The sequence below is a fragment of the Uranotaenia lowii genome, chromosome 1 (genome assembly GCF_029784155.1).
Source record: "Uranotaenia lowii strain MFRU-FL chromosome 1, ASM2978415v1, whole genome shotgun sequence".
NCBI lineage: Eukaryota > Metazoa > Arthropoda > Insecta > Diptera > Culicidae > Uranotaenia > Uranotaenia lowii.
The window spans coordinates 32,970,389-32,983,658 of NC_073691.1; the positions used below are offsets into that span (position 1 = coordinate 32,970,389).

Genomic DNA, 13,270 nt, shown 5'->3' on the forward strand with positions numbered 1-13,270 from the left:
AAAGTTTTGAAATTCCTACATTCGTGCACGGTAATAAGTTTGTGTATTATACACTATGTACTACGGAGAAGCATACCTTCATACAAACTTTATAGGACAATTAAGTAAACCCTCACAAAACTGGCCTCGACGAAATTCCCTGCGGGAGCATCACAATCGACCAACAGAAAATTACGAAAGTTTTCGTTCATAATTGAAGAAATAAAAAAGAAATGGAAGAATTGATAAAGCTCAAAAATAAGTTAATTTTAGGTATACAATTAATTTCTGACGAAAATGACATTTCTGATTTGCTCGACAAATGAACGATTTACATTTTAATCATATTTAATACCAATATGTTAAAAAAAGCACATGAAATGTGGTTTAACTTGACAACCTGTTGGAAGATTCGAGGATCCGTGGATTTTATTTTAATGTAACGATCGAAAAAGGGGAATAGTCAAATGTAAATCAATTTGTTGGAAATAAGTTATTTGGGCTGCTCGCTTGAGTGGAAAATAACTGGGAAGCTATTTATTGATTGAAAAACAATACAATATTTAAAATTTACGCCGGGCATCTTAAAAATAAAATTTTAAGTTAAATAGTGAGTCTGTTTCTAATTCATTCGCCTTCTAAATATTGGTTCTCAGGACCGATTAAATTCCGAGTTTTCCCTGATTTTAAGTGGTAGCTTTCTCAATGACACGCCAGAACAAGCAAATAGAGAATAAACAATTGGCACGAATGAAACTTTTATATGATTCAACTTTTGGTAACATCACAATATCATGGGTCACCTGGATTGCTTTTTAATATACCAGTACCGACACTAGATGGCAATGTGATCGCTTTGCAGAAAATCATGAATATTTACTTCTAAGCGTCCTGTTGGTTTGGCTGTGCTATCACTTTTTCATATATTTTCATATAAAATCAACCGGAAGGTAACAGCTAAATTATAATGCTTGGAACAATTTCACCACTTTTCTCAATTGTGTGGTAGCTTCGATACATTTTTATTGATTTTATGATATTCGCCAAACTTTTTAAATTAAAAAAACTGTACTTCTACAGTGCTGCCAGCTATTGAATATTGCTGTTTATTTACATATTAACAGTAAAAAATTACATTAAATCACTAAATTTTTAACAACATTACAGTTTTGGTCATAACTTTGTATCCACAATACGCTACCACCACTATAAAGAAATTGAAAACAAGAGAACTTGACAAGGTTGCTTCTGACATTAAAAGTTTATTAGGATGTACCGAAATACAACAGAGCTGTTCTTGGAGCAGCTTCTATACTACCTACTTCGAATATTTGGTTTCTGGCTCTCTTGAAATTGTTATTGGATGATAATAAAGCATGCGTCATCTAGAATCTGGACGCACTGTATATTATCCCATAGCACTCCTAGTTGTCGGATCTAGAATCTTTTGACAGTAGGGTGAATGCGCCTAATTTCGCTATATTATGTCAGAGGTTTTTAGCTTTGATATTAGTAGGCCGAATCTTCAATTCCTATATTTAAAATTTTTTGGTAACTAAGTTCCAAATTTTTTTCTGAACTCTGTAATGGTTTGAAATAATCATTTCAAGCTATAATTTACGAGAAATATCATGTTTTATAAAGTGTGTCGATGTTCCTAATTTGGCAATAATTGTTCCTAATGTTTACATATGAGGAAAAATGTATCCGCGTACCCAATATTACACTATTTGTTCCTAATTTTGCAAAGGGGTCTGTTTTTTTTAATACTTTAATGATAAAAATTTCAAAACTCACCTTTTTATAAATTTTACAACGTTTTTGGAATATGATTAGATAAATAAGGACTATTTAAATCCTATACAGTATTCCTTCACGCTAGTTTTGAAGAAAGTAGTAGAAGTTGAGCTTATTAAAATTCATACTTTACCTTTTCCAATGGATACATTTATTATATTTCAAAAAGTAGAAAATTCATTGTATTGTATACAAATAAGATACAGTCAAACAGAGCATCATGCAACAGCATGGTTAGATGAAACATTTGTATACCACAACACTTATTTAACTTTTGTTTTAGTATAATAAAATTAACATTTTATGATAACAAAACGATGATGCCATAGTTTCTCACATCATGAGATAGGTTTTTGAAGTTTTTCATTCTCATAGAGAATTTGAAAAATCGAAATTTTTACATTTTTTGATGCCGTAAAATACTTCACACAGTATGACGGATTGGCTTAATGATATCACCTACAAACTTTATATTGATTTTATTACCCTATATCAACACTGATGGTGGTCATTTAATTTTTTAAAATAAATATTTTTAAAATTCCGTTACCAGTCTGGGCTAAAATTCATCGACATGCAAATCAATGATTCACAGTTTAAATCCTGTTTCCATATGCTAGAATATGATGTAAAATTTTTTGTAGTATTTTTATCCCTAAATGTATACAGCACCCTTATGCTTTCTTTTCAAAAAAAATCTTTGATAGAAAAAATTTAAGCTTGAATTCTAACAAAATCAAAATTAACTGCAGATTGTGCTTTATGCGTAACGACATCACAAATATGTCAAAAACTATAACTAAAGTCTGTTTCATTTAATATTGGAACAAATTCTTTTGCTCATTGTGGCGCTCCTAGTGGACGGATTTGGAAACTTTTTTCACCCACGTGTCGGGAAATTCATTACCTTTCACCATGTATTTATGTCATAACACCAAACGATAGCATTTTGTAAACAACCGCCATGGAAGCCGAACGGAGAGATCAAATTGTGCACAGTTTTCTTGAAAATCCATTGTTGTCGGCATCGAAGCTAGCTAAACAGCTTAAAATGCCCAGAAATACCGTATGGCGTGTTATCAAGCAGTACAAGGAAACATTGACGACGGCTCGGAAGCCGCATTCGAAGCGTCGGAGTGGAACTGTCGACCGGAAACTGCATGGGAAAGTCATCAAGGCCGTCAAGAGGAATCCCAATCTTTTAGACCGCGATTTGGCCAATAAGTTCCAGGCCGCTCACAGTACGGTGCGACGAATTCGTCTCCGGGAAGGAATAAGGTCATTCCGAGCCAGCAAACAGCCAAATCGGACGCTGAAGCAGAACAATGTGGCCAGAATCCGTGCTCGAGAGCTGTACGACCAAGTGCTGACCAAGTTCGACGGATGTATTCTGATGGACGATGAGACCTACGTGAAGGCGGACTTTGGGCAAATCCCAGGTCAAAAATTTTACTTGGCGACGGCTCGGGGGGATGTACCTGCAAAATTTAAGTTCGTGTTTGCGGATAAATTCGCCCGCAAGTACATGATTTGGCAGGGGATATGCAGTTGTGGACAGAAAACCAAAGTCTTTCTCACTGACAAGACAATGACATCAGAAGTATACAAAAAAGAGTGCTTACAGAAACGGATTCTGCCGTTTATTCGTGCCCACGACCGTCCAGTAATGTTTTGGCCGGACCTCGCAAGCTGCCATTACAGTAAAACGGTTATGGAATGGTACGCAACGAACGGGGTCAGCGTAATACAGAAGGACCTCAACCCCCCAAACTGCCCCCAGTTCCGGCCTATAGAGAAATACTGGGCAATCACGAAGCGGAGGCTTAAGGCAAAGGGAAAACTTGTTAGGAACATGACTCAAATGAAGAACTGGTGGAATCAAATCGCCAAAACGGTGGACGAAAAGGGTGTGCGCCGCCTAATGTGCCGTATTACGGGAAAAGTACGAGAATTTCTTCGAAACAGCAATGAATATTTTTTTTAATTTTTTTTTTATGAAAGAGTAAAGAAAATGCTACATTTGTATGAAAAACAAATTATGAATTCGTTAATAAATGACTGAACTACACGCAATTGTTTGTGTTCCAATACTAAATGAAGCAGACTTTATTCAAATTTTTTCAATGATTTTTCATTAAAATCAAAGGATTTTGCAACTTACCAGTTTTTCTTAGTAGGGTGAAAATCACATGTTTTGTAAATTAAAAAATAACTGGTGGAACCAATTATTTTCTGACTTCGTTAATTTGATGTCCCAACCTTAAAACTTTTGATGTACAAACGGTAGGATTATCTGAGGACATTAGGTTTTTAGAAGCCATTGAAGATGAAAAGTGTTGCATGATGCCCCAGATGACGGTATACAACGTATTTTATTCAGATTTTTTTTTAAATTTTTCCTTTCGATTCTGTTCGCGTTGAGAAGCTCTCTGCAACCTGATGGTTTCCTTCTCTGTCGCGAAGGGTGCGTTCTTTAAAAACTGGCGAAAATTTTTTTTAAACATTTTTAGCTTTGAGATACACTGAAGTAAAAAAAAATCATGTTTAATTAGCTAAAACTGTTTATTTTAACAGATCGTTGAAAATTAAGTTAAAACACAATTCAACCAATCTACTTATTGCAAATACATTCTGTGACTTTGATATAGTTTGGAAAACTTTGACTATGTCCATAATTAGGAACACATTGTGTTTCTCCGGAACTCAGTGGTCGCAAGTGGACTGTAATTTTTCGGGATAAAAATGCAAACGCGTCCGTACTAGTTGGCGATACAAATTTATTTGACCAAAACGGTTGCAAGAAAAAACAAGAATACAAACTTTAGGGTAAAAAGAGTTACGTCAAAACTACACACGTATTTCGGTCTACTCAAAGTTAATGTAGAAGTTCACTCTATCGATTTTCGATTAACATCCACCCCCCGGAGCCGGACGGCTCAATTCAGCAGGAACATCCGAAGATTCTTCAACAGGGAGCACAGCTATCTTGGTTGTCGGTCGAGTGTAAACCGCTCCGGAACTCGTACGCAACGACACCACACGAACTACAGCATCCGCGCCGGGATGCACCTGGACAATCCGGGCCAATCTCCACTGCTGGGGCGGCACTCCATCTTCCTTGATTACCACCAGTAAACCTTCTCGTAGTTGTGTGGGAGTATCGCACCATTTACCACGCCTTTGCAACTCGGTTATATATTCAGCTGACCAGCGCCGCCAAAAGGATTGCTTGCGAACTTGGATTTGCTGGTATCTTGATAACTTCGACTGCTTGAGGTCACAATAAACTGGCTCGGCAACAGCAGTAAGTTCACGACCGATTAAAAAATGCCCTGGACTTAATGCGACGTAATCCATCGGATCATCCGACTGGGGTATCAGGGGTCGCGAATTCAATATAGCCTCTATTTGTACTAGCAAGGTGTACATCTCTTCGTAGGTAAGATACGATTCATTGAGTACCTTACACAAGTGCGATTTCATACTCTTTACTCCGGCCTCCCATAGGCCGCCTTGGTGTGGAGCTCTAGGCGCTATAAAACTCCATCGTATTCCTCGGGACTGGCAAAATTCCTCCAGCTTACATTCGAACATCTGCGATTTAAACAATTCGTCTAGCTCTGCCAGTTGCCGCTTGGCACCTTGAAAGTTTGTGCCATGGTCTGAGTACATCTCAGAAACATTCCCACGACGTCCAACGAAGCGATGAAAGGCACCCAAGAACGATTCAGTTGACAGCGATCCAACCAGCTCCAAGTGGATGGCCTTGGTGCTCATGCAGACAAATACACTCACATAGCATTTAATCGGTGACCTCATTCGACCCTGCTTCAGAAGAAATGGACCGGCATAATCCACGCCAGTGCGGGTGAAGGGGTTGGTCTCGGTAACCCGGGACTTCGGCAAGTCTCCCATGAAATGCTTCATTTCCTTCGGCCTCATACGGAAACACTTGATACACTTTCGAATTACACGATGTATGGTGCGCTTTGCGTTGACCGGCCAAAATTGTTGTCTGATCTTGGCAAGCAATCCATTCAATCCAACATGCAACTGTTCTCGATGAATAGATTCGACCAGCATGTCTGTGAAGTGGTTGTTTTCTGGCAATATCATTGGGTGTTTCTGATCACGTGGTAAGTCTGCATTTCGGATTCTTCCACCAACTCTAAGCACACCTTCTTCTTCGTCATAAAAGGGGTTCAAGTTTCGTAGCTTCCCTGTCACAGGGCAGTTTCGTCTCAGGGTCTTGATTTCTTCGCGGTAAAAAACATGTTGCGTGATCCTCACCATCGTCAACAGTGAGTCACGGTAATCGATGCTGTCTAGCTTACCGCTACGTCGTTCAACCTTTCTCTTCCTGGATCTACAGTTGTAGATAAATCGGGCCACATACCCGAACACACGTTCAAGTCTGCGAAATCTGCTGCAATCGGCTATCTCGTCGTAGAGGATACGCTCACGAACTGCAACTGCGACCATTTCAACTGGATGCTGTCCGAACTCTTCTTCTTCATTTAAAACACTCTCGTACACTAAATCGGTCGCATGTAAAAAGTTCGGACCGTCCCACCACATTGCACTATTCACTAATTCGATCGGGTAAACACCACGCGACACTAAGTCCGCTGGATTGTCTTTAGTTCCAACATGCATCCACTTCATACCCGCGGTGAGTTTTCGAATTGTCTTAACTCGGTTATGCACAAAAGATGATTGTTCTGGTTTCACTCTATTTAGCCAATCTAACACTATTTTCGAATCGGACCTTAGGATGACATTTTCAATGCCTATCTCTAAGGTTTCGCGCACTTTTTGAACTTGTTCGGACAGCAGCAGTGCTGCACACAGCTCCAATCTTGGTATGGTCATCTCGGTGGTATCCGCATTCTCCTTCTCCTTTCGGTTCAGCTCCTTGAGCGGCGCAACTCTTGATTTGCCGCACAGCAGTCTCACTTCGACCGATCCCGCAGCCGATACACTTCGCAGATAGACGCAGCAGCCGTAGGCGTACTTCGAGGCATCCGAAAAACCGTGCAATTCTAAGGTTATCGGGTCGTCTATTGTGGTTCGCCTGGGGATTCTCATATCGTTGATTTGGCACAATTCAAGTCGTAATTTCTTCCACATTTCGTGATCTTCATCGGGGATGAGGTCGTCCCAACCAATCTGCTTCTGCCATAAACGCTGCATAACCAGTTTGGCGAGTACCACAGTTGGACCAAGTACTCCGAGTGGGTCAAACAATCTAGCGATCTCGGAAAGTACTTGTCGTTTGGTCGGCGGGTCTTCGTTTTTCATCGGCTGAACTTGAAACAGGAAATCGTCGTGGACAGGGTCCCAGAGGAGACCAAGTGTCTTTATCACTCCGTTGATGTCGTTGTCTTCGAAGTTCAACTGTTTCTCTTGATCTCCGGGTGGTATGTCTTTCAGCAAAGCAGGATCATTGGCGCAAAACTTATGGAGCTTGAAGCCGCCTTCTCGGAGTAGCGCTGTTAATTCGTTCATCTGCAATTTCGTTTCGGCTAGGGTACCACCACCGGAGAGTACATCATCTACGTAAAACGCTCTTCGCACGACCTCACTGGCTGCGGGATATCGGTGTTGTTCGTCATTCGCTAACTGGACCATCGCTCTTGTTGCCAGGAACCCTGCTGGACCTATGCCATAGGTAACTCGGACTATTTCAAGATCTCGGATCGGCTGCGTCTTATCATCTCTCCACACACATCGCTGGTACTTAGTGTGGGAATCATCAACTATCACCTGTCTATACATGCGTTGCACATCGGCAGTGTAAACGTATTTGTGCGAACGCCACTTCAGAATAATATCAAACAGGGAGCTCTGGATAGTTGGAGGGCTCATCAACACGTCATTCAAGGAATAGTTCGTGGTCGTCTTAGCTGAGGCGTCAAACACCACTCTCAGCTTAGTTGTCGAGCTGTCGGGTTTCATCACGCAGTGGTGCGGAAGGTAGTAGGTGTTGTGTTCAGTCGCTTCTTCCGCGCTCAGATATCTTGCGTGGCCAAGCTCGATGTATTCCTTGATGAAGTCCGAGTACATTTGCTTCGTATTGGGGTATGCCTCCAATCTCTTCTCGAGTGCCTTGAATCGTTTGACCGCTTGGTTTCTGGATTCTCCTAATAATTCAGCATCGACACGGAACGGGAGTTGCACTACGTACCGTCCGTCCTTTCTGCGAGCATGGGTCGTCTGGAAATGTTGCTCGCAATCGTTGTCAACTTTTTCGTCGGGGAACTGTTCTTCAATGCACCAGAAGCGTTTCATCAGCTCGTCAAGACGCTCATCAGCAGGTTCAACTGGCATTACCTGGTGGACACGAACACAGGCGATACCTTCAGAAGAATGAACTGGTCCCGCAACTAGCCAACCAAGTCGGCTTTCTTGTAGTAACGGGAGTTCGGCGGACATTCGGATCTTGCCAGCCTCCATCAAGTCGTAAAACATTTCGGATCCGATGAGCATGTCAATGCGATTGGGTTCGAAGAACTTGGGGTCAGCCAATCGAATATCCTTCGGTAGCGGCCAGTTAGAAACATCCAACTTCCGCGACGGCAGCGAACCGGTGACTCGGGGAACAACAAGGAAGTCAAGCGAGAAAGTACAATCAGTCTCACTGGATTTGACGGTGGCATGAATTCGGGATTTCACTATCGATTTCGATCCGTTCACACCCACGATCGGGATGTTAACACACTTCTTGGGTAGACACAGAACATCACTCAATCGCTCCGACACGAAGTTCGCCATAGCACCGGAATCCATCAGTGCACGACACTTAAACGCCACTCCTGATGAATCAACAACGTCGACGAGTGCTGTTGCTAACAGCACCTGCTTCTTCACTTCTCCGGTACGTAACAATGGTGTTTCACATTTTGCCACGGTTTCCGGCAAATCCCTCGACGACCCTGGTTGCTCAGCAGTCCTGCCCGTCGCCCTCTCTTTTGCCTCAGGTTTTTCCTCCGCGTGCATCAATGGATGGTGCTTCTTCTTGCATTCGCACAGCTTCTTCTTATCAACCTTGCAGGACAAGGTCCGATGTCCTCTTCTCAAGCACGCGAAGCACAATCCTAATTGCCTTGCCTTGGTGTACCGACTGTTAACGTTGAGCTTCTTAAAGAGATCACAATCATCGATCAGGTGATCATCCTTGCAGATCGGACAGCAGTTCGCCTGTTGAACTGTGGCTGCATACACCTTGGTTGCAACTGCGGGTGCAGTCGTCTTAATAGTCGGGTTTTTCAATCGATGGGCCGTCTGCTCACATCGTTCTAGCATGTAACAATGCTCTCTCAAAAATCTCATCACGTCTTCAAATGCGGGCAGTTGACCATGTTCAACTGTGGGCTCCCACGCTCTTCGGGTGTCAGGATCAAGTCGCGATATCACGAGATTCACTAAGATGGCTTCAGACAAGGCATCTTCCATTTTCAGGCCATGGAAATCTAGAGATTCTAAGCGCTTTTCAACGAGATCTATCAGCGCTCTCAATTCAACATGCGTTCCTTTCGTCATGGCCTTCATCGACAACAACTGTGTAATGTGACCTTGGACCACCATTCGAAGGTTCTCATATTTCTTGGTCAAGATTCTCCATGCGCCTTCATAGTTGTTGTCGTTCAGAGTCTGTTGATCAATGGATCCCTTGGCTTTCCCTACTAAAGCTTTGTCCAAGTAGTGGAGTTTCGTAGCTGGGGAATCTCTGGTACATTTTTCTACGATGTCAATAAATCGATCTCTAAACTTGTACCAGTTTTCGTACTGTCCGTCAAACGTCGGTAAGGGAGCTTGCTGCATCAATAAGCATGGAACCATCTGAATCGGAAATTGGTTCTGTTGGCCACTGCCGCCAGGTTGGCAAATGGCTTGTTTCTGCTCTTCGCGCGCTGCAACAGCAGCAAGTTTCTGATCCTCATGGTACTGAGTTATTTCGGAAATCGCAATACTAACAGACTCGTATAGTTCTTCGAATTCAAGGAACATCGGTTCGAATTCGTCTCTTGCAGAGGGATCGGAGATGTACATCTGATTCAGGAATCCATTGAATTCGTCGTATGCGGCATCTACAGTTTTAACATATAACTTGATGGCATGTATGTTAAACTTGGTACGATCTCCTTGTGAAGCTAGAATAGTCTGTTGGATGCGATAGATCTTACCTTGGGATGTACGCATGCATTGCGTAAGGGCAGCTATCGATTGAGCCATCTTCTTCCGTTCTCGGCGTGCGTCTTGCTGTGCGCACTGCTCGCTCACACTTACTTCAGCAAGCTGATTCCCTTCGTTTATTTCAGCTGACGGTGTGCTGAATCCTGGGCTACGCTGTAGAGAGGCAACGGGCGTTGAAAACAGCACTCGATTCAATTTTGCAGATCGTAGCTGCATCACTTTTTAAGCGGCCCTTGGCTCGCAATCACTTTTAGGCTTCTTTTTGGCCTTCACTTTTTTTAAGCAGCCTTTGGCTTGCTATCACTTTTAGGCTTCTTCTTATTCAGCCTTCACTTTTTTCTAGCGCAAAGCGCTCAGCACTTTACACTTCTTCTTCTTATACGACCTCTTCTAACTGGTCGTTTCTTCCGACCGCAGTCAAATCACTTTAATGCCCTCCCACGACAGGGACTCAATAGAGACGTTCCCTCCCACGACAGGGACAAAATGAAGACGTGCCCTCCCACAGATTCACTTTTTGGTCGTGCGATTACCCCAAATCGGTAGCGGGTGTTTTCTTTGGTGGTTCAATTTGACGTCAATAAATCAAACACAACTTCGACCAAAATCGAACACGTCACCAAAACACAATCGGAAATGCGGTTTTCCTATACTAGCTCAACCGTTCACGACACAAATACTAATTTGTGTTCCTCAGTCGAAGCTAAAAACCTCAACACAAACGGAATCGTGCTCTTCTTTATCGACCGATCAAAGATGGCCGTCAATCTTCACAAAAACCACTCGTGGAATCAATTTTCTGACCAAATCAAAATGGCCGACAGATTTAACACGCGGTGCCGAACCGAGAATTTCTCAAAATTTCCTCTTCACGTCGACACAACCATCAATAAATCTTCAACCAATAATGGTCTCTTCCGGCTGCGTACAGCCTATCGATTAATTTCACGGGAACTGAATAAATCTTTGCCGCCCCTGTGGCAGGCTTAAATGCACCCGGGTTCTCAAAAAACCGGAAACACTTTTTATTCACTCCACAATCATTCGACGGGAGTATCGCGGGAATCGAATAATCTTCGCCGCCCCTGTGGCAGGCATAAATGCACCCGGCAATCAAAACCGAAAACACTTTTTATTCTTTCCGCGAGACTAGCGATCGATCAAAATTTCGTAATATCCACGTCACTCCGCGAGAATCGACATCCGGATCGATTCGGACCAAATGTTTCTCCGAAACTCAGTGGTCGCAAGTGGACTGTAATTTTTCGGGATAAAAATGCAAACGCGTCCGTACTAGTTGGCGATACAAATTTATTTGACCAAAACGGTTGCAAGAAAAAACAAGAATACAAACTTTAGGGTAAAAAGAGTTACGTCAAAACTACACACGTATTTCGGTCTACTCAAAGTTAATGTAGAAGTTCACTCTATCGATTTTCGATTAACACATTGAAAACAGTGTTCCCAATTGTGGACTAGACTGCCCCAAATGACCCGACTTTTGAAAAAGTTATACGCTGCAGGCTAAAATTGATCCTGGGCCTAGTACAAGATCTCATGCCAAATTTGGGCCAGATCGGACCACGGGAAGGGGTCGCTCAACGAGCCTGAAGTTTGTATGGGATTTTGAGACATTTTGTTCGAGAGGAACATGAAAAACCAGTTTTTCGTCAATAACTTTTGTCTCCTTCGACCGATTTCTTTAAAAAATGGGTTTTCTTAAAGCCTAAATTATGACAAACATTTCATCCGTAGGTTTCATTTCAATTAAAGTTAAGATAAAAAAGTTATTAAGCTTCAAAAATTGGCTAACTTTTTTAAGGGTGATATTCATTACTGTTTTAATGAGGCGGATAAGTGACCGACTAGGACACTCAATGTGAAATGCATGCCGTTTCGTCAAATAATGACCGATTTTAACCATTGTTGTTGCACTCGATTGTAATTTTTGATGTTTTCTAATATTTGAGTTTGGATGATATTCACTTGATAGTTCGGAAAGAAGTAAGGGCGGAAAAATTCTTGACAATCTTAAAAAAATGCATAACCACAGGGGCTTAGGAACATGACTGGACGATTTGTGATGCCAATAAATAGATTCACCCTCATTCTCTATCAAGTAGGTTAGGTAGAAAAGATGAAATATCAACCCCACCCAAGGGCGGAAATATGTACAATAGATTGCCCCAAATTTGTATGGGAAATTCAAAACGTGTGAAATATTATGGGCCCGATCGGATCACGGGAAGGGGTCGCTCAACGAGCTTGAAGTTTGTATGGAATTTCGAGACATTTTGCTCGGAAGAAACATGAAAAACCTGTTTTTCGTCAATATTTTTGGTTCCCGTTGGTCGATTTCTTTCAAAAACGGTTTTTCTAAAAGGATCACTGTTAATGAGTGGGGGCGGTCGAACATATTGACGCCTCATTAACAGCAATGAATACCACCGTAGAAAAGTTAGCCCCTTTTTGAAGCCTAATCACTTTTTTATCTTAACTCTCATCGAAATACAGTCTTCGGATGAAATATTTATCATAATTTAGGCTTTTGGAAAAATTGTTTCTGAAAGAAATCGGCCGACGGGAATCAAAGTTATTGATGAAATTTTTTTTTATTGGCATCACAAATTGTCCAGTCATGTTCCTAAACCCCTGTGGTTATGTAATTTTTTTTTTAAATTGTCAAGCATTTTCCGCCCTTACTTCTTTCCGAACTGTCAAGTGAATATCATCCAAACACAAATATTAGAAAAAAACATCAAAAATTGCAATCGAGCGCAACAACAATGGTTAAAATCGGTCATTATTTGACGAAACGGCATGCATTTCACATTGAGTGTCCTGGCCGGACATTTAGTAGCCTCATCAAAACAGTGATGAATGTTACCCTTAAAAAAGTTAGCCAATTTTTGAAGCTTAATAACTTTTTTATCTTAACTTTAATTGAAATGCAACCTTCAGATGAAATATTTGTTATAGCTTAGGCTTCAAGAAAACCCGTTTTTGAAACATATCGGTCGAAGGAGACAAAAGTTATTGACGAAAAACTGGTTTTTCATGTTCCTCTCGAACAAAATGTCTCAAAATTCCATACAAACTTCAGGCTCGTTGAGCGACCCCTTCCCGTGGTCCGATCTGGCCCAAATTTGGCAAGAGATCTTGTACTAAGCCCAGGATCAATTTTAGCCTGCAGCGTATAACATTTCACAGGTTTTAAATTTCCCATACAAATTTGGGGCAGTCTAGTGTGGCCCTTAATTTCAAACTTTCTTGAAGTTCAGCCCCAACCCCCCAATCT

The 13,270-nt window shown here is 41.7% G+C and overlaps 1 protein-coding gene across 1 annotated transcript; it reads right to left on the minus strand.

Annotated features, from left to right (window-relative positions):
* Positions 1–4,683: 4,683 nt before the first annotated feature.
* LOC129759094 (uncharacterized) lies at positions 4,684–10,188 on the minus strand. The gene has a single exon (XM_055756517.1). The coding sequence runs from the start codon at positions 10,186–10,188 to the stop codon at positions 4,684–4,686; it is 5,505 nt and encodes a 1,834-aa protein (XP_055612492.1).
* Between the last annotated feature and the right edge of the window lie 3,082 nt (positions 10,189–13,270).

Coding starts and splice junctions, on each gene's coding strand:
- LOC129759094 (XM_055756517.1), bottom strand. CDS start 10,188: ATGCAGCTACGATCTGCAAAATTGAATCGAGTGCTGTTTTCAACGCCC.